A 27,103-nucleotide genomic window follows, 5' to 3' on the forward strand; every position below is an offset into this window, starting at 1 on the left:
AGTGAAAATAAAACTAATTTAAGTTAGTAAAATAGTAAATTTACTTATCTATTTAAATAAATATAAAATTTTAAATTACGCCTTGTGTATATAATAACACATTGATTAACACAAACTCTTAAATAAAACTTAGATTTACAAATCTATTCTATTATATAGAAATCGGATGTTTGCACTTAATGATGGAGCTGATGTGGCATGTTCTGGAGAGTGTTTCCCGATTTAATTATTTTAACTCATTCAATACAATTTATTACCATGACTTAATTATATCAGCTAATTGATTTGATTAGATATTTAAATATTAATATAATTTATTATAATATATATTATTTAATTAATTTTACTACATTAATTGTAATTTGTTATATTAATTAATTAATTTATTCATTTATAAAGTCTAAAATAAAATAAATAATTTATTGTTTATTCTAATTAAATTCATTAAATTTAATTATACATTATATACGAATTAATAATAATTTGTAAATCACTTTATATTATATATGTATTAACAAAATATTATATATGTCTTAATGTGTTAATTAAATATTATATACGCACAGAAAAATAAATACAAAGATGATTTATATAATATTAATAATATTATCTTAGCACGATGATATTTTTTGTTTTGATATCATATAGTATTAATAATGATAATATTATTATATAGTATTATATAAACTTTTTAATATTAGTATAGAAAATTAGAAAATTATTCCTTATGGCAATCATTCTTAGTAGAATAGTATGTCCCTTATATAGTATTGATAATTATTGCTTAATTTAAAGTAATTGTATATTGGTATCTTAAATTTATTTTCAATAATGACCTAAATAGATAAATCTAATTGAATTGAATGATTATATAAAATATTTTATATTATTAATATACTAAAATTAAATTCATTTTTTAGTACATAATTTTATAGGTAAATTTTATACAATATTAAGTAATTTTTTTATTTTTTTATTTGTTTTATCTATGTTACTTTATTTAATTTTAAGTTGCGTCATATTTACAATTACCATCAGTATGATATTTTATAAAATATGAAAATCAATTTTTTTATAATTTAAATATCAATGTTTGAATAGAAGAACTTAACAGACTCATAATTAGAGAGAGAGGAAAACTTACCTAGAGAAAAGAAACTCGGCATGAGAATGGTGGCGACGGGCTCAATAACGATGGTAACGGGATGAGCAGCGATGATGACATAAGTTGTGAACAATGACGGACCCATAAAAATTTAGTAATGGGGACAAAAATATAATAAAATTTAGGTATAGATTTTTTTTGCTTCCCACGATATTCAACAAGTTAAGGACTAATCCGTCGTGAATTTGAATTCCATTTAAAAATCTACAATTGGCCGGCAACGAGTTGCTATACATACGAGACAGAATTCGAACCCTCAATACTTATTTAAGCGGACGACTAAGTTAATCACTTGATCAATCTAAATTGGTTTAGATATATTCAAAATTTAAAATTAAAACTATCTCATACATATTGATAAAAACAAGAAATATACACACAATTATTATTATAATATTTAAAATAATAAAAATATAATTTCATACACATAATATAATATTTAAAATAACAAAAAAATATTTATAAGAACTTTTTTTATTTTTAACATGATTAAATATTTTTTATATATATTTTTAAACAATTATTTTTAAACAATTATTTTACTTAATTATCAAATCTATTTATTATAATTTTTATAGTATAAATAAATTTTTTAACCAAAATAATTACAGTATATTAATACATAGATAATATATTTTTTTATCTTAAAATTTTTTTAAAAAATCTCTAATAATTTAAGTTGTATTTAATTAGAAAACTAAATTTTAATTTAATTATTAATTAATTAACTAATATAATATAATTAATTATCACTAATTTTTGAGTGTATTTATTTATTTTTCATTCTAAATCAAATTTAACAATATAATTATTATGTGTTAAGTTTAACAAAATATTTTTTAACATAAAATACAAAAGAACTATTTATATTTTATTTTGAAACAAATATAATATAATATAATAAGTGGTATATATGTATATAAGTATTAATTTTTTTAACAAAATTTTGTGGGGGCAAATGCCCCTCTATATTAAACGTGGGTTCGTCTCTGGCTATGAAGGAAGATGGGAGTTGTGAATAGGTAAGCGGCGATGGACTCAGCAACAACATGACAGGAGCTATGCGATTTTTTTTGTGAAGAAGTCGAGAAGAAGAAGATTTTAGGTGATGATGATTGAGTTTATCTTGCATGGCTATAGAGTATTAGACTGAAGCTATGAATCATGTGTGATGTGTGGCAAATCCTATTTCTAAAAAGTGTTTATATATATACATTCGGGGTGGATACACCCTAAACCCGACGATACCTGTCTTGAGCAAAATCTGTCCCGACTCGAGTCAAGTTATTACCCTTTTCATCTGGGTATAGACGGGTCGGGTACCTGCGTATTCGAAAACTCCTGCCAAGTCTAACCACGTATTGATACTCCCTTTATTAAGGGTTTATCGCTAGCCAATGGACTGCTATATACATAAGGTGAGATTCTAACCCCTAATAGTTGTTTAAGCGGACAAGTGAGATAATCACTTAATAAACTCAAATTGATTAATATAAATACTAATTATTTTTAATATTTTAATATTAAAAATTTTAAGAGTTTGATTTTAATTATAATTTTATAAAATATTTATAATAATAATTATTATATATATTTGTTCATACCCTGGCCCAATGACAAAGGCCCAGGTCCAAATAAAAGGCCTAGTCCGAAGGATTAAGCCTAGCTAAGTACCGACCTTCACATAAGAAGTCGGTATCGACCACGACTTACTCTAAAGAAGTCGGACATGAGATTAGCTGGCGGATAAACACTCATTCAAATGAGTAACCGCCCCTAAAATCTCTCTAACCGCTTCATAAAGCCATATCTTAACCTCCCCAAGATAATGGGACGGTTAACACCCTAAAGATACGGCACTACTCCAACGGTGGTTATTGGCTCACCACTATAAATACACTGACATCCCTCAGGTATCTCTAAATCCAATACTCTCTAGACCTGCTCACACTCTTGCTAACTTAGGCATCGGAGTGTCTTTGCAGGTACCACCCCCCATTCACTTACTAACACAAGTCGGACGGAGTCTCCCGAGCTGCATACTCACACGGAAACCTCCTCCTTCGCACATTTGGGCCAGCCAACGCCATCTATTCAGTCAATCTCCGGTTACCCACCGTAACATTGGCGCCGTTGTCGGGGACCCGAGAGATCATCCATTGATGGCGGACAGATCCCACGAAGAAGGCCATGTGGAGACAGATTCTGAGCAAGAGAATCTGGACACAGGCAATAACGATGTGGACCTAGCCCTACACCAGGAAGTTAACAATCAACATAGAGAGGGCACCTCCGGGGTAAAAAACCCGAAGGTAAATTCCTCAGACGGGCGCGAATCAGAAAAAGGCGGACCGTCCCACGTAACTGAACTAATGGGGTTAGTCCACAGCCGCCTGGAACAGTTAGAACAAGAGCGGGAGCGGCAAAGGGAAACTGAGAGGTACCTAAAAGAGGAGATGGAACGGCGAAAAGAGTTAGAAAGAAAACTCTTAAAGCTAGAATCTTCCCTCAAGAGTCACAACTCCCGCGACGAACAAGAAGAACAACTCTCGGGTGGAGAGGATCCTTTCAGCGAGGACATAATGAGGGCAAAAGTTCCGAGAAACTTCAAAAGCCCGGACATGGACCTCTACGATGGAACCACGGATCCTAAGCATCATCTGAGCAACTTCAAAAGTCGGATGTACCTAGCTGATGCTTCCGACGCGACGCGATGCAAAGCTTTCCCGACCACTTTATCGAAAGCAGCGATGAAGTGGTTCGATAGCCTCCCCCCGAGATCGATCACCAGCTTTGAAGACCTCTCAAGAAAGTTTTTGATGAGGTTCTCAATTTAGAAAGACAAGGTAAAACATGCACCGAGCCTCCAGGGAATAAAACAGGAGGTCGGAGAGTCTTTACGAGCCTACATGGAAAGGTTCAACAAAGCATGTTTGGAGATCCAAGACCTGCCCACGGAGGCAGTCATAATGGGGCTAGTCAATGGGCTCAGAGAAGGTCCCTTCTCATAGTCCATATCTAAAAGACACCCCGTTTCTCTAAGTGATGTACAAGAAAGAGCTGAAAAATACATCAATATGGAAGAAAACGCCAAGTTAAGAGACCTGAGTTGGCGACCTGGACCCCCTCCCTCAACTAAAGAGAGGGAAAGGGAAGCCAAGAAAAAGGAAGAACTCGGTCTCGAAAGGCCAAGAAAATACCACTCTTATACTCCCCTGAAAGTTTCTATAGTGGATGTATACAGAGAGATTTGCAACACTGAAAGACCGCCACCCCCTAGACCCATTAAAAATAAAAAAGGGGGGAGCCGCAGCGATTACTGCGAGTACCATAAAATATATGGTCACTCCATAAACGACTGTTACGACCTCAAGAATGTGATAGAAAAGCTGGCTAGAGAAGGTCGGCTTGATAGATATCTCATAGAAAGGTCGGACAGTCATGGAAAGAGAAAGCGAGATGATATGGATAGAAGAGACCCACTACCGCAGACTCCAGAGAGGCATATCCATATGATCTCAGGAGGATTTGCGGGAGGGGGCTTACTAAATCCTCTCGCAAAAGACATCTCAAAAGAGTCTACCAAGTCGGGGAAGAGTCACCCGACCTTCCTACTATTTCGTTCACAAAAGAAGATGGGCAAGGAATAATCCCTGGACATGACGATCCAGTGGTAATAACTATGATCCTAGCCAATGCCCATCTCCACAGAACCCTAGTAGACCAAGGAAGCTCGGCGGACATTCTCTTCAAACCTGCTTTCGACAAGCTAGGGTTAAATGAGAAAGAATTGAGAGCTTATCCCGACACCCTATACGGATTAGGGGACACGCCAATAAAACCACTAGGATTTTTGCCCCTTCACACCACTTTCGGAAAAGGGAAAAAATCAAAGACTCTGAGTATAGACTTCATAGTCATTGATGAGGGGTCAGCTTATAATGCCTTAATCGGAGCAGTGGTATCCACTCCCCACCTCTGCATGAAATTCCCGACCTCAGCGGGAATATCAACGGTGAGGGGAGATCAAAAATTGGCGAGAAAATGCTACAACGAAAGCCTAAATCTGAGAGGAAAGGGCAAAGAAGTCCACACAATAGAGCTCGGCAGCGCAAGGGCCAAAGAAGAGCTGCGACCTCAACCGGGAGGAAAAACCGAGGAGATACAAGTCGGTGGGAAGGAAGGAAAAAACACTTACATAGGAGCCAACCTAGGGAAAACCCTAAAACAAGGGTTGGCTGAACTCCTAAGAGATAATTCCGACCTCTTCGCTTGGAAGGCTTCCGACATGCCCGGGATTGATCCCGAGCTCATGTCCCACAAGCTCTCGGTTTACCCAGGATCTCGACCTGTACAACAAAGAAGACGCAATCTCGGCACAGAACGAGCCCTAATAGTAGAAGAGCAAGTACAGGCGCTCCTGGAAGCCGGCTTTATTAGAGAGGTCAAGTACCCAACATGGCTAGCCAATGTAGTGCTAGTCAAAAAACAGAATGGTAAATGGAGAATGTGCGTCGACTATACCGACCTAAATAAGGCATGTCCTAAGGACCCTTATCCCCTACCAAGTATTGATACCCTAGTGGACTCCAGCTCGGGGTACCAATACTTGTCGTTCATGGACGCCTACTCGGGATATAATCAAATCCCGATGTATGAGCCGGACCAGGAGAAAACATCATTCATCACACCCAGAGCTAACTATTGCTATGTGGTCATGCCATTCGGATTGAAGAATGCAGGATCCACATATCAAAGGTTGATGAATAAAGTGTTTTCTCCTCACCTGGGGAGCCTAATGGAAGTATACGTCGACGACATGCTAGTGAAAACCAAGAAGGAAGTCGACCTCTTATCCGACCTCTCACAAGTCTTTGACACCATAAGGCTGCATGGGATGAGACTAAATCCTGCAAAATGCGCCTTCGCGGTGGAGGCAGAAAAATTTCTAGGATTTATGCTAACACAAAGAGGGATTGAGGCCAATCCCGATAAATGTAGAGCCATCCTAGAAATGAAAAGTCCGACTTGTTTGAGAGAAGTCCAGCAGCTCAATGACCGACTTGCAGCCCTCTCCAGATTTTTGGCAGGATCGGCACTAAAATCCCTTCCACTATTTTCCTTATTAAGAAAGGGATGCCAATTCGAATGGACTCCGGAATGCGAGGAGGCGTTCCAAGAGTTCAAAAGATTTTTAAGCCAACCTCCTATCCTAACCCGACCAGTACCAGGAAAAGACCTCGTTCTGTACTTATCCGTAGTAAACAGGGCTGTCTCGTCAGCCCTGATAAAAGAAGACGAGGTCGGGCAACACCCAGTTTACTTCATCAGTAAGGTCCTACAAGACCCCGAACTAAGGTACCACAAACTAGAAAAGTTTGCCTACTCCTTGGTAATAGCCTCACGAAGGCTACGACCTTACTTTCAAGCTCACATAATAAGAGTCCGTACAAACCAACCCATGAAGCAAATCCTCCAAAAGACAAATGTTGCAGGGAGAATGGTTCAATGGGCAATAGAGCTCTCCGAGTTCGATCTGAGATATGAAACTCGGACGGCAATTAAAGCTCAATGCCTCGCCGACTTCGTAGCAGAATACGCAGGGGACCAAGAGGACAAGCCGACTACATGGGAACTCTATGTAGACGGATCCTCCAACAAAATGGGAAGCGGCGCAGGCATGATATTGGTGGATGAAAGAGGAACCCAAATAGAGTTTTCCTTAAAATTTGAATTTCCGGCTTCAAATAATCAGGCAGAATATGAAGCCTTGATAGTCGGACTAAAATTGGCAGAAGAAGTCGGTGCTACAAAAGTGATGATATACAGCGACTCACAGGTGGTGACCTCCCAAATAAGTGGAGAATATCAGGCAAAGGACCCTAATATGAAGAGGTACTTGGAAAAAACTTTGGAACACCTTGGGCGCTTTGCAGAAACCGAGGTCAAACACATAACTCGGGATCTAAACAGCAGAGCGGATGCCCTATCCAAGTTAGCAAGTACCAAACCAGGAGGAAACAACAGAAGCCTGATTCAAGAAACCCTCCAAGAGCCCTCGGTAGCAAAAACAGAAGATAAGCAAGAAGTACTTGAGGTAGTCGGTTTAAACCTCGGATGGATGAATCCCTTAGTCGAATACCTGAAATTCGACATCCTCCCTAAGGAGGAGAAAGAAGCTAAAAAGATCCGAAGGGAAGCACAGCATTACACCTTGGTGAGAAATGTCCTCTACAGAAGAGGGATATCAACACCATTGTTAAAATGCGTACCGACCTCAAGAACCGCCGAGGTGTTGGAGGAAGTACATAGCGGGATCTGTGGAAACCATCTCGGAGCAAGGTCGCTCGCCAGGAAGGTAATCCGAGCAGGATTCTATTGGCCGACCTTGTAGAGAGATGCCACAGAATTTGTGAAGAAATGCCAACAATGTCAGATGCATGCAAATTTCCACGTGGCTCCCCCAGAAGAGCTCATTAGTATCACTTCTCCATGGCCTTTTGCAAAATGGGGGATGGATTTGTTAGGTCCTTTTCCCCAAGCGCCAGGACAAGTCAAATACTTGATTGTGGGAATAGATTACTTCACAAAGTGGATAGAAGCAGAACCATTAGCCACTATCACCGCTCAAAGAAGCCGCAGATTCCTCTACAAAAATATCATCACAAGATATGGGATACCTTATTCCATTACTACGGATAATGGAACGCAATTCACCGACGCTACCTTCAGAAGCTTAGTAGCCAGTATGAAAATCAAACACCAGTTCACCTCGGTAGAACACCCACAAGCCAATGGGCAAGCCGAGGCAGCCAACAAAGTCATACTGGCAGGACTAAAGAAGAGACTACAGGAAGTAAAGGGAGCTTGGGCTGAAGAGCTCCCTCAGGTGTTATGGGCTTATAGGACAACCCCCCAATCCGCCACCGGAGAAACACCTTTCCGACTAGTCTATGGTGTAGAAGCCATGATTCCAATAGAAATCAATGAGCAAAGCCCAAGGGTAATTCTCCATGACGAGGTCGGAAATGTACGGGGACACAAAGAGGAGCTCGACTTGCTCCCCGAAGTCCGAGAAGGTGCCCAGATAAGAGAAGCGGCATTGAAACAAAGGATGACTACCAGGTACAACAAGAAAGTCATTCGAAGAACATTTGCCCCGGATGACTTGGTCCTAATCAGAAACGACATTGGGGTCAACAAATCAGGAGAAGGAAAGCTCGCCGCAAATTGGAAGGGACCATACAAAATCAAGGAAGTGTTAGGGAAAGGTTATTATAAAGTAACCGACCTGAATGGCACTGAGCTACCAAGGTCGTGGCATGCTTGTAATATGAAAAGGTACTACAGTTAAAAGCGAACTCTACTCCCTGATGTACTCTTTTCCCAACTTCATGATTTTTTCCAAAAGGGTTTTTTCTGGAGAAGGGTTTTTAACGAGGCATCATAGTAGAGGCTAAGGGAAAATAGGCTATCAAGACCCTTAGTAGCAAAAAGGTACCTCCCCAATTAATAAAGATCTTTTTCATTTACAATATCTCTTATAATATCCTTCTTCATTTTTCTAAGTCTTTCTACGAAACGCGCCGACTTAAGCTCGACAAAACGTGAAAATCCCATGAACTGACCTAGATGGTCATCAGGATAAAACGACGAGGTACAAGTCGGCGTAAAGAGGTTATATAAGCCGATCGTAGACAAACTCGGAAACAACCCGACTCATAAGTCGGGACGAAACTCCGAGTAGGAACGCTCGAAAACACTTCGACTCGAAAGTCGAAATGACGAACCAAGCAAGAGGAAAACGCATCGCAAAAATAACCTAAAGTCGTAAAAACTCACTAAAGCAAAGTTGGGTATAAAGGATAACAAAAAGAGATTGGAAAACCTGAGAAAAGTTTAAAGGCTGCATAAAAGCCCTTAAACGAAAAGGCTCGAAAAACAAGATAAGCCAATAGAAAAGGTTTTCGGAGAAAGATCAAGAGGGTTTTTGAAATATCGAAATTAGAAAAGCATACACGCATGAGAAGAGTAGAAGGATCACCACCACCAGACTCAGGAGGAGCGCCACCGGGACCAGGAAGAGAGGCTGAAGAGGAGGTCGGAGGAACAACTGAAGAGCTCGGAGCGTCTTCAGGACGAGGAGGAGACTCAATAATCCTCTGCCCCCGAGTCTTCAATTCTGACTCGGAAACAACCACGGGGACAGGAGGATCCACGATAGCACCATCAATAACGACTTTATCAGGATGTAAAGGAGAAAGATCCAAGTCGGGAGCGATAACTCTGACTTGCTCCAGGAAAATCCTCCAAGACTCCTCGGCACCGTCAGCGATAGAGTCCTCCAAATCGGCGTACGCATTCCGAGAATTCAGCAAATCCTTCTTCACAGACACAAGATCTTGAAACAAACTCTGATAACTCTCCTGTGTTGTCTTCCTCAAACTTGCCTCCATATTGCATTGAGCTCGCAGCTTGCTCTCCTTCTCCCGAAGGCTATCTCTCTCCGCCCTCAGTTTAGCTACCTCCTCCTTCAACTCCCTCTCATGATCCTGGTAAGCAAGAAGCCTCCCCTCCAACTCCTCAACCTTCGAGGTTACCCCCAAAGAGCTGAGGGGAGTATTCTCAAAGATATCCAAAAGCTTGCCACAAACACCTGCCGCCCGAAAACTCTCCTCAGCCAGAATGGTGAGGTGGTTTCGAACAGAAACATCATCCATGCTTATATGAGGATAGATGTTCTTTCGGACGAATGCAAGAGCATCCGCCTTAACCCCACCATCAAAAGAAGAGCCAGACTCTAAAGTCTTACGCTTCTTTTTCTCTGGCTCAGGAAGAAGTCGGGCAGAAGAAAGTGGTCGGGTTAAGCTGGAAGAAGAAATCACAATGGGCTGAGAGGGAGTCCCCACGTTCTGAGGATGAGGAGGAGGAGGAGGAGGAGAGACGATTGCCCTGGCACCACCGGCCCTGGCCCGAGATTTTGCCTTAGCCTCCTGAACTCTCTGGTAAGATTCCTGAGCATTCTTCCTTGCCATATCTGCAAAAAGAAATAATTAGCAAAATTTACAAGTCGGCAAAAACTCAAGTCGACAGAAACAAGTCGGAAATAGGAAATGCATTTGGTACCTAGTTGCGACCGAACAAAGGTCGGCGTCCCCTGAAGGAATTTCCTAGTATCCAAGTATGGGGCCCTCCCCCACGCTTCTCGGAAAAACCCCACAATGGCCGCCTCCACCTCGTCCAGGTCATCTAGACCATACTTTTCACAAGGGGAGGCCTCCAGCCAATAAAGGGGAAAGCGAGGGGAAGAATGCTCATCCAGGAAAAAGGGATGGTGACCCTCTACAGCTTGCACTTTGAAAAAATAATTTTTGAAGTCATGGAAGGATTCATCAAAAAGAGTGAAAATCCTCCGACCTTGTATGGCTCGAAAGGATACCCATTGCTGTTTGTTGTTTAGCCCACTAAAGGGCTTAGTCATATGAAAAAGAAAAAAGAAAATCCTCAAAGAGGTCGGAAAGTCCAAAGCGTGACTAACAAACTGATAAATCTTCAGAAAACCCCAAGAATTGGGGTGAAGTTGAGTAGGGGCAACTCGACAGTGGTGCAAAACAGATATTTCAAAATCCGAGAAAGGAAGAAAAACACCCAAGCGGGTGATCATACATTCATACATAAAGAAAAAATGAGGGGCCGCCTCATTGACTCTCCCAAAACAAACCCGGTCTTCCGGACCCGGGGTTATCAACTCATATTTGGGCTCGTCCTCCTCCGAAGTACAAAGCCTGTGATGAGTACGAAGATGAGTGATAAACTCAGCGTCGACCAAAGGTTCCTCCCCAAGGACCGTGACATCAACCCATTGAGAAAGAACATCTACAGAAGCCATTTTTTCTTTATATAAAAGGTGACAGAAACCTACAAAAAGAAAAAAGAAAAAGAAAATCAAAAAACACGGTCCCTAAAGAGAGGGGATGCGAAGCCAAAACCTACAGACCAACCTATCCACCCACAAAACAAAAGCATGCAAACACAAGGCATGACGTAAAAGAAGCAAAGCTAACCTTTATCCGAAAAGTGAAGGTTGGAAGAAGCAGAAGTCTCCAAGCGCAAGAATGCAGCACGAACAAGGAAAGAAGAAGTTTGAAAGATTGCGAAAACGGAAAAATGAAAGAGAGGGAAAGTATTTATAAACACGCTAAGGGGCATAATGGTAAAAGCGGAGCAGTCATTAATGAGAGTGCACCGTTACCAAAGCCATCAATCCCTAAGCACATCCCTAACGGACACGACGCTTGAATAGACGTAACTGTCAGAAACAAAAGGTCGCGAAAATCACGTCGGTTTAAAAACCCGTGTTTCCTCCAAGAAAGTCGGCTACGAACCCGAGTTAAATACTTGAACCCAAGCCCTAAAGAGATCTTGGGCTCAAGTAGGGGCACTGTTCATACCCTGGCCCAATGACAAAGGCCCAGGTCCAAATAAAAGGCCTAGTCCGAAGGATTAAGCCTAGCTAAGTACCGACCTTCACATAAGAAGTCGGTATCGACCACGACTTACTCTAAAGAAGTCGGACATGAGATTAGCTGGCGGATAAACACTCATTCAAATGAGTAACCGCCCCTAAAATCTCTCTAACCGCTTCATAAAGCCATATCTTAACCTCCCCAAGATAATGGGACGGTTAACACCCTAAAGATACGGCACTACTCCAACGGTGGTTATTGGCTCACCACTATAAATACACTGACATCCCTCAGGTATCTCTAAGCCCAATACTCTCTAGACCTGCTCACACTCTTGCTAACTTAGGCATCGGAGTGTCTTTGCAGGTACCACCCCCCATTCACTTACTAACACAAGTCGGACGGAGTCTCCCGAGCTGTGCACTCACACGGAAACCTCCTCCTTCGCACATTTGGGCCAGCCAACGCCATCTATTCAGTCAATCTCGGGTTACCCACCGTAACAATATTATTTATTTTTTTAATAAAATTTTTAATATAATTTTATGTATATACAATAGTTAATAAAAAAAACACAAGAAAAATAAGCAGCAAGTCAGAAAGCAGCAAGCCAGCAACATTGGCGACGTTTCACTACTGTGGCTTCTGGATTGCTGACGTGGACATGTCGAATCACAGTCAGGTTAACGAGGAATTAGATGGGGAAAATCTAAACTTAACTCTCACCAGTCACTACACTGTTCTCAAGCTTCTCCTCCCTTCAATTACTCTTTTCTGTTAAGCAACGTAACAAACCCAAACCTTAATCTTAACCTAAAAGTATAAAACCAAAACCATCTCACCGATTCACTTCCTTTGACTTGGGACGCGTGTCAGAGCTGTAACCATCATCATCATGAGAGTTCCCGGCGGCGCCGGCGGCGACGACGACGTTGTTCAGATAAAGGAAGCCAGCAAGTCTGGTGAGCCTTTTGTCATAACTGTAAACTGCCCCGACAAAACCGGTCTCGCTTGCGATGTCTTCAGAATCATCCTCGATTTCGGTCTCTCCATTGCCAAAGGAGGTTTGTCATCCTTAAACTCTTTCACCGCTTGATTTTTTTTGGTAGACTGGGTATTTTGTTTCACTTCTATGACATTCTTCAGTTGGAAAATTTGTTATTTATTTAATTTCCTCTTTGCTAAAGTAGTTGTTTAATTTTGGTGGCTTCATAGTTTAAAGAATTTAACTCTGATAACTTTCATGATAATAGCACAGATTTCATTAATTTGGAAATACTAAAAATAGATATCTTAGTTCGCAGAATTATTTGTGCTGCATCTTGATTACTGGTATTTTTTTTTCAATAGATTTTAGACTCTGAGTAAATGTCTTCCTTATGAATCCTGAGATTTTTTATAGTGTGAGTGGTTTTCTTGGCTTAAATGCTATGGCTAGTGGAGGCTGATCGCTTTATTTCACTCCTCTGAATATTGTCAGACATCTCAACTGATGGCATTTGGTGCTACATTGTATTGTGGGTAATTCCTCATTCCACATTGCTCGCTACGAGTTGTTCTTTTCTTAAAGATCGCCTTCAATCAGTTTGCCCACCGTGTTCAGCCTCGTTTTATCTCGTCCAGCAACCTCCAAGATCATCTCCTGAATATTTACTCAAGTTTTGTTGCCTTGATCGAAAGGGATTATTACACGGTAGCAGAAATTCTTTGTTTGAGTTGATCTTTCATGTTGTGTGTGTTAGCTGCAATTGTGTTGCTTATGCTATAGTTGATACTTTTCTAGATGTTACAAAAGTCCTGTCGGAGCTTGAACTTTCTATACAAAAGGTGAAAGTGACGACGACACCTGATGGCAGAGTCTTGGACCTCTTTTTCATAACAGATAACATGTGAGTGCCCTATCTGATTGTGAAATTTTTTGGCTGAATGCCATGGTGGGATTAGTTGATAATGTTGATTGCAAGGAATATGTTTCTTTTCTAGATGTGGCTTCGCCTTAGGAGATGCTACTTGAAATTTGGCTTATGAACATTATAAGGAATCTATTGGTTCTGTCAAATATTGATGCCTTTGATTCAAGTGAGTAATGCTGGCTGTTGGTAACTGTCACTTATTTTTTGTTATAGGGAACTTTTACACACAAGAAAGCGACAAGATGAGACGTGCGGAAGATTGAACAATGTTCTCCAAGACTCCTGTGTCAGCTGTGAACTTCAATTGGCCGGTCCAGAGTATGAATGTAATCAAGGCATCACTTCTCTGTCACCTGTTTTAGCCGAGGAGCTATTTCAATGCGAGTTATCAGATAATGAGCGGCGTTCTCAAGCTCTTAGCCCAGATATGACGAAGTTGAAAAGGACCAATGTGATAATAGACAATTCGCTAAGCCCAGCTCACACACTTATTCAAATACATTGTGCGGATCACAAGGGTCTTCTTTATGACATTATGAGAACTTTGAAAGACATGAATATAAAGGTATAGGTTTTTTTTTTTCTTTATGGAATTACTTTTGCAACATAAGTATGCTTCATAGGTTCTCATTTCTTTCAAGTTCAAATATCCTTCAAAGATATACAATACTCATCTCTTCAATTTTTGGTAGAATGCTGACTTCAAAAGTCCTTGGACTTATATCCATGGTTATTTTATCAGTTTTGTCGACCTATGATCCTTTTAAGACTAACTTTCTAGTCACCCTGGCAAAACTATAGCATTGCTGCAGTTTGCTGACACTTGAATTCTTCTTCTCAGATTTCTTATGGCCGTTTTTCACCAAACACAAAAGGGTATCGTGATTTAGACATATTTATTCAGCAGAAAGATGGGAAAAAGATTTTGGATTCCGGGAAGCAGAGTGCGCTTTGCTCACGTCTAAAGCAGGAAATGCTTCATCCGTTGCGAGTTATGATTGCCAACCGAGGGCCCGATACTGAACTATTGGTTGCTAATCCAGTTGAGCTATCTGGAAAGGGAAGACCTCGGGTGTTCTATGATGTCACATATGCTCTCAAAACACTTGGAATCTGTGTTTTCTCGGTAAGCAAATTCAGCAATGTGATAGAAAATCTCTACTATCTCCAATTGTTATCGGTAATCAAGATCTTACAATGTTTATGTTATTCTTTTTTTGTTTTAGGCTGAAGTAGGACGTTATTCAGCATCAGCACGTGAATGGGAGGTGTACAGATTCCTTTTGGATGAGAACTGTGAATTTCACTTAACAAGTGTTGCTGCTAGAAATCAGATTGTAGATAGAGTTAGAAGAACGTTGATGGGTTGGTAGATATTGAATAGTGCTTTTTCTTTTTCCTTTTTTTAGCATAATATGCCTCATCTGGTGTTTCCAATAGTAGTTGTGTCTTCTGATTATTATTTCTTATGCTGATGATCAATTGTTGGCGTTGTAATTTCGTTAGTGAGTATATGATGTTTGTTTCATCCTAACACGTTGTTTATAAAGGTTTTATTAATGAAATAAAGTTCAGTCAGGAGATGCAAGAGTTTCTGTTGTTCGGTTATCACTTGTTAAAAGTGAAACAGAAAGCCATTGAGAATGAGTCCAACAGTTCATTTTGTCAGTGTCATTGTTTGGAGTATTTTTATCTTTCCGATCTTCATTATAGATGAGAACTCGCTAACTTGTCGCAGCAAGACCACACCGGGGAAAATTATGCAAGATATTCCCATACTTTAGTTAATTTGTGTATCTTGTGACTATGATAACTAAATTTATCCCTTTCAGTTCTTCCTTTTTTATAGTGTTTTCTCTTTCTTTTTTTTTTCCTTTTTATTAGAATAGCGGCTTTCTCTTTAAATGAGATATCACAATCCTGTTCAATATAACCATTATACTTAAGAGAGTAAATTGATAATTAGATTTTTGAGAATTTTAACTATGGACTAGTTAGTTCTTAATGGAAAAAAAAGTATCAATTAAGTTCTCCACGATAATAAATAATAATAAATAATTGAAATGGTTTTTTCGGTAATGGGTAGTGTGAAATGAAAATAATGATGTAGGTAATGGGTAGTGTGAAATGAAAATAATGATGTAGTTTTGGACAGTAAAATATTTATTATTTTTTGAGTTTTCATATAATCTTTATCAGCTACTCTATTTATCATGAATCCTAATAAAACATATGAAGTTTTGTTCCAAAAGTTGTTATCTATATAACAATTTTTCATTAATAAACACGTCACAATAGTTAACAAAACATATAGACAGTACCGTTAAATTTTACATGATAAATTGATAGAATGACTTTACGTGTCTACCGTTAAATTTTACATGATAAATTGATAGAATGACTTTACGTGTCTACCATTTGCTATCGTGAAGAACTAAATTGATACTTTTTTCTTTAGAGACTAATCCGAAGTCAAAATTTTTAGGTATCTAATTGTCACTTTACTCTACTTAATAATTATTGGCTCAGAAACATTTTCACGGATTAGTTTTGTAGCATTAAGTTGAGTGATTCAAGGTTCCATAGATCTTAATTCTCTCTTTTATAGGCTTATTTTGCATAATAACTTTTTTGGACCTTTCAATGTTATTTTCTTGTGAACTTGACTTAGTTCAGAACAAATACTATGATGAGTTTGAGGTTCTGCAATGCTGATTAGATTGAGAAAAGTTCTGTGGTCGGCACATAATATATGCATTTAAACAATGTGATTTTATGACCGCCATCCATTAGAGAATAAAAAAATTAAACTGAGTTTCATGAGAGTAAAAAAAACAGCTCCCAAGATGACAGTGAAAACTGCATCTCTTAGAAAAAAGATTTAAATTCGTATACCATTCATCTACTATTATGAGGTGTAGATATTAGATAATAATATAAGAGAAGTTTATATCTCTACAAAAAAATAATGATAACTATGTTTACATAACATGTGTACTAAAAGAAAAATCAAAGTAAACTGATTTCCTCATGAATTAAATTATAGTGATCCAACCTATGAAGTTGACAACATTATACTATTTTAGCGAACACGCGGTAGCTAGGACAACACAGCACCCACCAAATTAAACTGCAATGATGCACAAACGCCTTTAATTTTGTGTCTCATATTCCAATACCAGCTTTTAATTTTGACAACACTTTGATCCTGACACTTCCATGGTGCCACCGTGGCTAAACACCTCACACTAATCACATTTCCTTCTACGTCTCTCTAACATAAAATGACATAACATTAGATTAGATTAAATTTAAATAAATAAACAATATAGTTGCACCAAAATGAAAAGCACAAAAACCACATACATATATGTCAAAAGAAAGAAACGGCTATGGACTACTGTTAATTAAGACCAAACACTAGGATCCAACCCCAAACATGCATCAACTTTGATTTGTACTACTGTACGGTCGGTGGTGCTGTCGGAAGATATTATACACACACATATCATGTGGAAATTGAAATCTGTGTTTTCATAAAAACGACTATAAAACACTGCTGCTCCATTTGAATTCAGATATCAGATTATTCCTTCCTGAAAACAAAAAAAAATGACTAGTAGTTGTCTCAATGCTCTTTCTCAAGCCATCCACAAGAAGCTCCACCGGGTCCCTTTTCTTCCAATTTCAACTTTTTTTTTCTTTTATTTATCTTAATGCTTGCTTTGTGTTGATGTAAATATGTGTGTGTGTTGCAGGCAGTAGCTAATCCGTCGCAGAGGTGCAACTTGTTGCAGGAGCTATTTGCAGATGTAGCTTTAGAAGTGGATGATCGCGCCAAAGGTTAGTTATGGAAATTTGAAACTGTACGCGTATTATAGTTGATGATTTTGAGTCTCCTGGGTATAACAGATGTAATAGTGAAAAAGGAAGAAGATGTTATATCTCCTGCAGAGGATTTGATTGAAGGTCCATTATGTTTCTATGATGTTCTTGCCGAGTATTTTGCCAGAGTTCCAGAGACTGGAAAACGTATTCTTGAAATGATTGTTCAAATGTGGACCCAATCATTTGCATCCAACATATTTGCCCTCCTCTTCCACAAATGGGTATGTCTTGTCTTTCATTTCATTTGTAGATTGTTGCGCAAAATATATATATAACTAGTTCAAACATTTTTGCAGTTATTTGAAGTTCAACTTGACAATCCAGAAGTGCTGCTTCGCTACTCAGCTGCTCTTGTTCAAGGTGCCACTAATGTTTTCTGGTATGTGTGATGAATCTTTTGTAGATGAAGTGATGAACTAGTTAGTTATGCTTATTCCCTTGTAACTTGGAAAATATTTATTGTTTGTTTATGAAAAGGATTGACATTCAAACACACACAAGGCGTTTCCAGTCTCTGTTCTGTGTAAGAGTCCTACAGCCAAATCTTGTTTAATGTTTCTGAAAAGGTTTTGGCCAATGATTATTAATCTTCCTCTTCCTCTTCAAGATCAGTACCTTCTGCAAGATGTTACATTGGTCCCCAATCGATTGAATAAAATTCCAGTTCAGGTCTGATGAGATCTCCTCAGAGTTATTTATCAGTAGAACTATGCTCACCTGATATGGATTTAGCGGCACTTAAAATTTTCGTTGAATTCCAGGCACAACGAGATATGTATCTTTTGCTTTCAAGGTTCATGCTCTTTTACAATGCAGGTAGATATTATGTAGACCGGATTAGCCTATGAATAATTGTGTTAGTATTCTAAAAAGGTTGTTGGTTTTCTTTTCAGCTAACAAAATAGATAGCTTTCTGAAACATTGTCCAACTTTTCCAAATGCCTTCTTGAACGGTGGCCCGGCAGATATATTTGTTACAGAACTTACTGATCAGGTACAACTTTGTGTGTTTGGAGTTGTTCTCCGTACCTATGTAGAAATGATGATGTTAGCAACCCTACTGATCTGTGGTTCTGAAATTATTTTCAGCTTCAAAAGTTGAAGGTAGAACCAGTACTACTGCATTACCTTTCAGAAATTAAGGTCCTTCAGGGTACTATAGACTATAGTTACCATGAAATACTATACTCAAAAAATTCTTATCTCGAACTAACCCGTTTTTATTTTATTTTATCAATATTGTACAGGCATGGAACTTAAAATGACTACAAGTACAAGACTAAAAACTTGTTTGTATAGTTTCACTTCTCCTGGCGGTCTGATGTATCCCACTAGAGCCGTTTGTCATACGGCCTGGGAAGCATTGGATTTGCTCTTTCCGGTAAGTGGCAAATACTGTTATTCTTAACCTAGGTTGTATTTTGACAGTTAACTAAAATAGTAGGAGCTAGATGTTTGCAGCCTAGAAACATTTGACTTAGATATTATAAAATGGCACTCAGGTTGGACGATACCCTCGGCATCTTATAAGTTTGTTCTTTAGATTGCTATATCCCTGGTATTGGCCTTCCACTTGCTGGAACTTGTTGGATTTTTGCATTAAGGCAATCCTTCACTCCTTGTTGAGGGTGTTATTGTCCTTCTGGGCAAAGATTGCCAAGCCAAAGTCATCTTAGACCATCCCCATGCACATGAAGTTTTTACAGATGAACTTCCAACTTTGAATGCATGCCAACAGGGAAACGCAAGGGGGAAAAGGGTCTCTGAACACTTCCCGCACGCACTATTATCATTAATGATAATGATAACTCATGTACAATATTACTCTATCAGCAATAAATCTAGAATTCAATCCAACTTCACAAAGCGGTGATGTAAAAGCAGGGATTTTTATAAAAGGCACGGAACTGCAATTCGTTCCATCAAATTTACGAACAAGTTGTCCGTTACTCTATATGACTACGAACAACAGGTTATAATTACATTGAACAAGATAACAAAAAGGCGCAAAGCTTTGTAACAATTATATGCCTCAAGTCCTAACTGCTGCAAAGTAGGAGCTTCAAAATTCAAGAGGATACTTCTTGATCCCAAGTTAAAATCAACTTAGCAACCCCATATTTAACAACAAAACACTTGTATTGGAGTTGATTATTAACTAGAACTGGCCGTTGATGATCATATCTTTTGCTAATATATCGGCTTGTACAAAACCCAATATGGGAGAAATATGCACCAGGTTATAATCCCTGCACTGCAAGTCTTTCCCACACCCAACTTACATGCCTTGAAAACAGAATTATTCAACGACCACTCCAACCATCACTAAGAGCAAGCACTCCCCTCTTCTCTATGTAACATTCAGTTCGAATACTGATAATTGCATATGAAATAATTCGGAACAAAATGTAAACAGAACACCATTTAGACAGCTTAACCTTGAATGCAGCAGGATCTACATAAATGCTAACTCCTGCAGCAAACCTATCACGGAAGGCTCTATCTATCTTTCATCTGTTGAACTATCTTGACCAGTGCACCCAACCAGAGAACAGATGATAGATTCCATCCCACTAGATAGTATGTCAGAATTACCAAACAGTCAAGAGAAAAACAACTTCCCTAAAAGATACAGCCAATACAGGTAAGAAAAACTCAACATGGTATACCATCATATATAAAAATTAATAGCACAGGAAAAATGATACTACCAAGAGAGATTCAAGGAGCTTTGTCATTCTGGGGGGAGGAGGCAACGACAGGGAAAGCTACCTTCTTTGATGATTCCACAGTTACAGTCTAATCAAAGCACAAAGCAGCAGACAGCAGTGGGAGAAATCTGCAGCCTTCCACATTTTGAAGCCAAAGCTTTCTTTGTGCATGGATAGACGAGATCACAGATTCCACATCCATACTTGCTGAATAAAAATTGATTAAAGCCAATGAAAGCAAGCCCGACTGCATATTACATCCTGACTTTGTTTCTTTACCCACATTTCAGTCGTAGTCAAGAAAAATAAATATTTGACTACAAAAATCCCAAACTACATATATCAACTGAAAAAGTTCACTCTAGAAGTTGTCCTTCCCCCTTTTCCCCTAAAAGCATGGGATAAAGTTACATAAGTAGGCAGTGTTCCATCACCAAGCCCCAATAACCACAACGGTAATACCAAGAAAATATAACACGGGTAATTTTCTTCAGTTTAATTGCATTGCCTCTGAATGGTACTTCTCCAAATCAGCATCAAGATCTTCCGCAGATACCTTCTCACCGCCACGACCTCTTCCACGCCCTCGACCTCTTCGAGGAGGGCCACGTCCTCTACCTCCACCACCACGTAGTCGTACTAATGGCCCTCCACTTCTCCCTTGTCCACTGTTTAAAAGCCAAAATACGTGTAATAAGCTTTAAATAGATCAAAAGCATTGCCAAATCAATGATATAGACCTTCAAATTGGATGATAAAAACAATGTCTACAAGATATTTCATGATAAAAAGCATCACAAAAGATTTAGGTATCATTACCAGAACTAAAATCGAGTATTCACCGATCAAACTCATATACACAACAAGATGCATGCTCTAAGGTTTTTGTTAGAAGATCCAAATATCAAATATGAAATGGCAATCTTTAGTGCGAAGATAATATAATATAATCAATGCAATCCTTCAAGGTAATGCCAAATTCGGAACAATGAACTACATTTACAAAAAAGGAAATAATTTAATCAACACAAAACAGGACATAGTGAAGCTTTGCAGCATGGTAAAAGTGAAACCTCGAAATACAAAAAATCAGTGCATGCACATCCCATAACAACAGTCAGTCCGAGCACAATAGAATTATGAATGCCTAACTTCCAAAAGTTAGATTAAGGACAACCCAAACACCAATGTACAGATTCATTAATGAATTACATACCTTCTGGGAACTCCACCCAAATTTCCAAAACCTCCATTTGCAGCAGGAGCAACAGCTTGTGTTGTGATGTTCGTTCCAACAATCTCTACCTTCATTGGTTTCCCATCAAGTTGCACGTTGTTGTACCTCTTCACTGCAGCTACAGCATCAGCTCTCCGCGAGAAGACTACTTCCGCTGTACCCTATGGAAAAAGAGTATTTTTTTTTCTAAACTATGGCAGGACAGAAACAATTGATCAGAAGGACCAAAATATTCCAGCTGGACTAGATACCTTCGATCTCCCACTCCTGTCGTAATGAACAGTGTGCCGTTTCAAGTCACCAACTTCAGAAAATAATTCCTACAATTATTTGAAAAAAACAATAAATACAGAGCGGAAAAACTTCAACAGGAGATAGAGTGAAATATAGCATAAAACAAAACACATATGCAGGCATGATTAGAACAACAATGAAAGTAAGTTCCTGGTGTTGTTTGCATCGTCAGTGATAAACTTGGAAACATCATTATTTGTAGCTTTTTAAAGGATTGCAAATACACGTTGTTGTAATTCTTTCCCATTCATTATGTTGCACCAGACGTTGACCTCAATGTAATTAATCGGAAAGGAAAAGATATGGTAAGAAATAATGACTCCTTAAAATAGTAGTCCAAATCTGTGTTTAGTGTTTTTATATTGAGAAAGCATAGCAATTAAGCTCGCTATCAGACGTCCCAAGCTGATAGAAATATTCAATATTATCACTAACCAATAATCATGCATACATGAGTTTGTAGCGGTTACAATTAGAATATGTGCTTCACGTGCTTTTATCTCTATAAATGCATAAAAAGAGTAGAATAACAGAGCCAATTCAAAATCAAATTTCACATATACAAGCAAAGGCATGGCTAGGAAGTGTTCTTCTACATCCCTTAATGTAATGTGAGAGAGAGAGAGAGAGTAGCAAAACAAGCAACATCAAAGACTTCAAATTCAAAAGTCAGAACACCAAAGCTCTCTGCTTAGGAAACAAAGATAGATTCGAATATCAATAAGAGATGGCTCACCTTGATATCATCGTTAGAAACACCATAATCCAAATTCGAGATGTATAGCTTGGTCCCCGTTTCAATCGACGACGCTCGACCACCCTGCGCAGGGAAAGCTCCCACAGCCTGATCTGCATACAGGTCGTGCTGCCACGCTGTCTCCGGCGCCTGAAAACATATAAAAACGAAACCAACAAAAGGTTACACCAAATCACCTTCGCGATCTGAATCCACATAAACAAAAAGATTCGAAAATATTCAAATCGAACAAAAATCAATAAAAAAGTAAAAACCTTAGCGGTGGCGTAAGGCGTAAGACGGTTGGCGGCGCGGTTTGGGAAGCGGCGAGTAGGTCCGGGTCCGGATCCGGATTGGCGACCACGGCCGCGGGATCCGGCTGATCCGGACTTCTTGTTGTTCTTAATGATGTCGTCAAGGGTCATATCGAGTGCCGCAGACATGGTTGCAGCAAAGATTAGATTAGATCTGAAGAGGGAAAAGGAATGAAGGAGGAAGAGGGATTAGGGTTTCCTCGAAGGAGAGAGAGAGAGGATAAAATGTAAGGAGGTGCCAGCTGGGAGCTACAAAAGCGGAAGGAAGCAGAGACTAAGAAGGAAACAAAGTCAAAATAGTGAAAGAGAAATATACGCGGTATAATTTGCAGCCGTAAAATCTAAGTCGGTCTTGCCATCATCACTTCTTCCGCCCTTTATTGGATTAAACAAATAATTATCCCTTCAAATAAATAATAGTCCCCTATATTAGCAAAACCTCTGCTCTATTTATATTTCTATGGATTATGATTCTAATTGATGAAAATATATAAATAAAATTACTTCAATATGATCTTGTGATATGAAAAAAAAAAACTTTCATCTATACAATATAAAAAGAAAGAATAATTATATATATATATATATGTATATGACATTGAGATATCAATTAATGTTAAGATAGGCATCAATTAATTTGATTTTCAAAATATTTTTTATAATTTGATATCTAAGAGATAATAATATAAGTTAATTGATTATTGTCATTATTAAAAATCTATTATAATATTAAAAACGTTGTTATATTATAAATTTTACTTCATACATCAGCAATTTTCAGTAATATATAAATAAAAAATACAAAATAATCAATTTGATCATTCTCTTTTAAGAGATTTCATGTTAAACAAATTAATTTGCTACCATTTATATTTATACAACTTCATCTATAAATAACTAAAAAAAAGTAGTGGACAATTTTTTTAATAGATTTTGATAATAAATATAATCGTCTAACAATAAAATTCAATAAATCGCTCTTTCCCTCTTAATTTCTTTTAGCTTAAAATATATTTAAATTTATATTTTTAAATATTAATAATTAACTGTAATCTAAAAATAATAAAATTATATTGACTTTTTAGCATTTTTCTAAAATTATTTTCTAAAAGTAGCAAATAAATAAATAAATAACACAAAGAAAGGAAGACCAAACAAATCGAAAGTTATAAATAATCTATAACCTCAAAAGCATTCCAGGATTGAAGCCATTCTGGGTATGATTGTTTATTCTTCGTAGCCACTTAGCAATGAGCTATATCAATTGCTAATCATTGAATTAGTGGAATGTTAGCTGTCCGGCCCAGATGTGGTGAAGATCTTCTCTAATAATCGGGGTGACAATGAGTATGGTAGGATAAGGTTTGAAACCAACCTTAACTTTATTTGTGGGTTAAGATTTTTATATAAATTCAATCTTACGCTATTCGCAGGTTGAGAATATCCCAATCCTAACTCTACCCGTTCTCAACTTTCGGATACCCAATCCTACCTGCGGGTTACAAAAAAAATACAATATTATTATATAATTTTATGATAATTTAAAATAGAACTAAATTTTATATTAAAAAATATATTAAATTATCACTTAATGATATTCTTTTAGCGGTTAAGGATCTTTTACATTTAGTGAGAGATCTTTGATTCAATATTTACTTGAAACGTATTTTTATATAAATATATAACATATACATATATAGGGTGCGGGTTGGTCGGGTAGAGTTGAAGCTCAACCCGTACTCTACCCGACCCGCACCCTACCCTATCCGCTGCGGATCGGGTTGACAACCCTACCCGATCGGATGGGGTCGGATTAGGTACCCGCGGGTAGGGTACATGTTACCACCTCTATCTAATATTCAAAAGAAGATCATTGTCTTCTGTCGACATTGTATTGATCTCTTGTTGGATCAATAAGAAGGCCTCTAAACTATTAGTTTCACAAATTCTTTTTCTGTTCTCACATTTTCACGTAGTACAAGTCTTTTTCAAATTACAAAGAATACTTGCCACTGTCCACTAGAATGTTATCTGAGAAACCTATTAGCCATCACCCATGTTATTTTGAATTAAGCAACCAAATTCTACAACTTGATGGCCCTCCAATAAGCTGGAATCACAAGTCACTTTAGTTGCACTTGGAGGAGGAGGTTTTCAAGTATTATTAAAGAGGGTATGATATGATTCTATTGAAAGGAATTGGATTGGAATAAATCACGAACGGCATGCTTAATGAGCATAATAACCTTCTTTTTGCTCGAAGAATCATGTTGATTAAAAATGTCATTATTTCTATCTCTCCATACCCACTATATTCCAGTTGAAAAAATAAATTCAATTTGCTTAAAGTTTTTGTGCATCAAACTTAGAAATGCAAGTTTGAGTTGCTCGTCTTTAGACCCACTCCTAAACTCTTCTAGATTTGTTGAGATTTTGGACAAAATTTAGGATAAATAATTTATAGTTCCAATTGGGATTATTCCATCACCCCAGCAAAGTCACATGAGATAATTTTTTCTAGAACACTTGAGCGCCACAACCGAAGCCAAATTTCATTTGTAAGCCATTCATGCTTCTTCTTTAACGACCATTTATAACCATCTCTAGCTGTGTGCATCTTTGCAGAATTAGCACTCCATAATTAGCCAGATTCAACCACTGCTTGATTGTTAAGATCATAGTTCATAAGCTCTTGTTTAAGCTCTTTTAGTACAACAATGTACACGTGAAAGGGTGTGGTGTTACAGTAGAAAACTTCACTAATAAAAAATATTTGTTCAATTATGTATGAAGAAGTAACATTAAATTTAATGAAACAGTAAATTAATAAGTATTAAATAATGTGATAACAACAAATGAAGTTATAAAGGAATTAAGGAATATAAGTTCAGCTGGATCTCAGCCATAGCAAGCATCCATCAAGGAATCTTGGAAGGGAGGAAGAGGTTTAACAATTAGAAAAGGGAGTCAGAAAAGGGAATAGTAAGGAGAAGAATAGAAGATTCAGAGAATTTGTTATCAGATATAAGGGAAGAGAATTTACCACAACACGCCTAAAGAGTATATCCTTACAACCTCTTGTTAATAGCCTTCTATCTGGCACTACGCCTTGGTCCATACTCATCCTGATCAATTGTTACATGTCCTATATTTATAACTAACTCAGTATTGTAATTTGTGACGCTTCCTTCATGCACTCCTCTTTTCATTAATAACCATAATATTACTTTCCTCTTCAACCACAACCTTGTACTCAAGGTTGAAAGTGGGGTAAACACATTGAAATTTGTCAGCTTCTTCCCAAGTAACCTCAGCACCCGCGCTTTGTCCCCACTGAACCAAAATTTGTTGCACTTCTTTTCCATCCTTCAAGATCGTTCTATTAGCCAACAGTTGGTGAGGTTCAATGATGGGACCAACTTCAGTGGAGTGAAGTGGCATTGCCAAGTAAAATTACGCTGCTCACCACAAAATTACTTTAAGGAGGAGATGTGAAAAACATAATGAATTCTAGCTTCTGCAGGTAGTGCCAAACGATATGCTACTGGGCTGAACTTGTGACTCATCTGAAAGGGGCCAAAGTAACTCATACTAAGTTTATGGTTCTTCTGCAAAGCGGTTGAATGTTGTCTATAAGGTTGGAATTTGACCAGGACTAAGTCCCCCACTTCCAACACAGACCCCTAACAACAATAGGGGAAACTTGCCCCACTGTATTTTCAATTTTTTTAAAACAAAATTATAGTTATATATAACGTATTATGTGCCCCACTTTAAATTTTAAATGATTCTACTACAAATAAACTAAATTCAATTGACTAAAGCCTCAAATTTACTTTTTTGTCTTTCTATCATTTTGACTATTAGTTAACCTAAAATAATTTAGTTCTTGCGCCGCCATTCTTTTATCCCCTTAAACCCTCTTCTTTGTTTCATATTTTAATCTTTCCTTACTATTCTTTATCTAGTTATTAACTTCTCTTCATCAAAAAATAAATTTCAAATTCTCCATTTTTTTTTATATAACTCTCTTTGTATCTTTTAATTTTATTGTTTTTCTTTTTGATACTTTTAATTACAAATTTTAATTCAAATAATTATAATTTAGGTATTAATCTAATTTTTTATTCTTTTCATGATTCTATATATTTTATTTTATTCTCAATTTATTCATCTATGTTACATTTTTTATCTTTTATTCTATTATTTGTAATTGCATATAAATTTTTGAAATAAATCGATTAATTTACGAATTTAGAATATATTTTTTTATTTTAAAAAATAGTAATAAAAAATATTTTAATTACATTACATAGTTAAACAAATACATAAAATATTTCATCTAATGTTATATCAAAATTAAATTAAAAAATATATAT

General features: G+C 37.6%; 3 protein-coding genes across 3 annotated transcripts; 2 read left to right on the forward strand and 1 right to left on the reverse strand.

The window, feature by feature from the left end:
* Nucleotides 1–12,207: 12,207 nt before the first annotated feature.
* LOC112706714 (ACT domain-containing protein ACR9) lies at nt 12,208–15,125 on the forward strand. The gene is made up of 6 exons (XM_025758148.3): nt 12,208–12,695; nt 13,112–13,324; nt 13,415–13,520; nt 13,758–14,109; nt 14,386–14,670; nt 14,771–15,125. The coding sequence occupies exons 1-6, from the start codon at nt 12,527–12,529 to the stop codon at nt 14,915–14,917; spliced, it is 1,272 nt and encodes a 423-aa protein (XP_025613933.1). The 5' UTR covers nt 12,208–12,526; the 3' UTR covers nt 14,918–15,125.
* A 1,881-nt stretch (nt 15,126–17,006) lies between these two features.
* Nucleotides 17,007–19,289, forward strand: LOC112706715 (uncharacterized). The gene is made up of 11 exons (XM_025758149.2): nt 17,007–17,213; nt 17,303–17,387; nt 17,457–17,653; nt 17,729–17,811; nt 17,910–17,955; nt 18,045–18,101; nt 18,194–18,248; nt 18,326–18,426; nt 18,522–18,585; nt 18,680–18,813; nt 18,935–19,289. The coding sequence occupies exons 1-11, from the start codon at nt 17,157–17,159 to the stop codon at nt 19,106–19,108; spliced, it is 1,053 nt and encodes a 350-aa protein (XP_025613934.1). The 5' UTR covers nt 17,007–17,156; the 3' UTR covers nt 19,109–19,289.
* A 788-nt stretch (nt 19,290–20,077) lies between these two features.
* Nucleotides 20,078–23,128, reverse strand: LOC112706716 (THO complex subunit 4A). Its single transcript, XM_025758150.3, has 5 exons — nt 22,686–23,128; nt 22,411–22,560; nt 21,632–21,700; nt 21,360–21,541; nt 20,078–20,811 (listed from the first exon to the last, which is right to left on the reverse strand). The coding sequence occupies exons 1-5, from the start codon at nt 22,851–22,853 to the stop codon at nt 20,634–20,636; spliced, it is 747 nt and encodes a 248-aa protein (XP_025613935.1). The 5' UTR covers nt 22,854–23,128; the 3' UTR covers nt 20,078–20,633.
* Nucleotides 23,129–27,103: the final 3,975 nt, after the last annotated feature.

The sequence above is a fragment of the Arachis hypogaea genome, chromosome 8 (assembly GCF_003086295.3).
Source record: "Arachis hypogaea cultivar Tifrunner chromosome 8, arahy.Tifrunner.gnm2.J5K5, whole genome shotgun sequence".
NCBI classification, from domain to species: domain Eukaryota; kingdom Viridiplantae; phylum Streptophyta; class Magnoliopsida; order Fabales; family Fabaceae; genus Arachis; species Arachis hypogaea.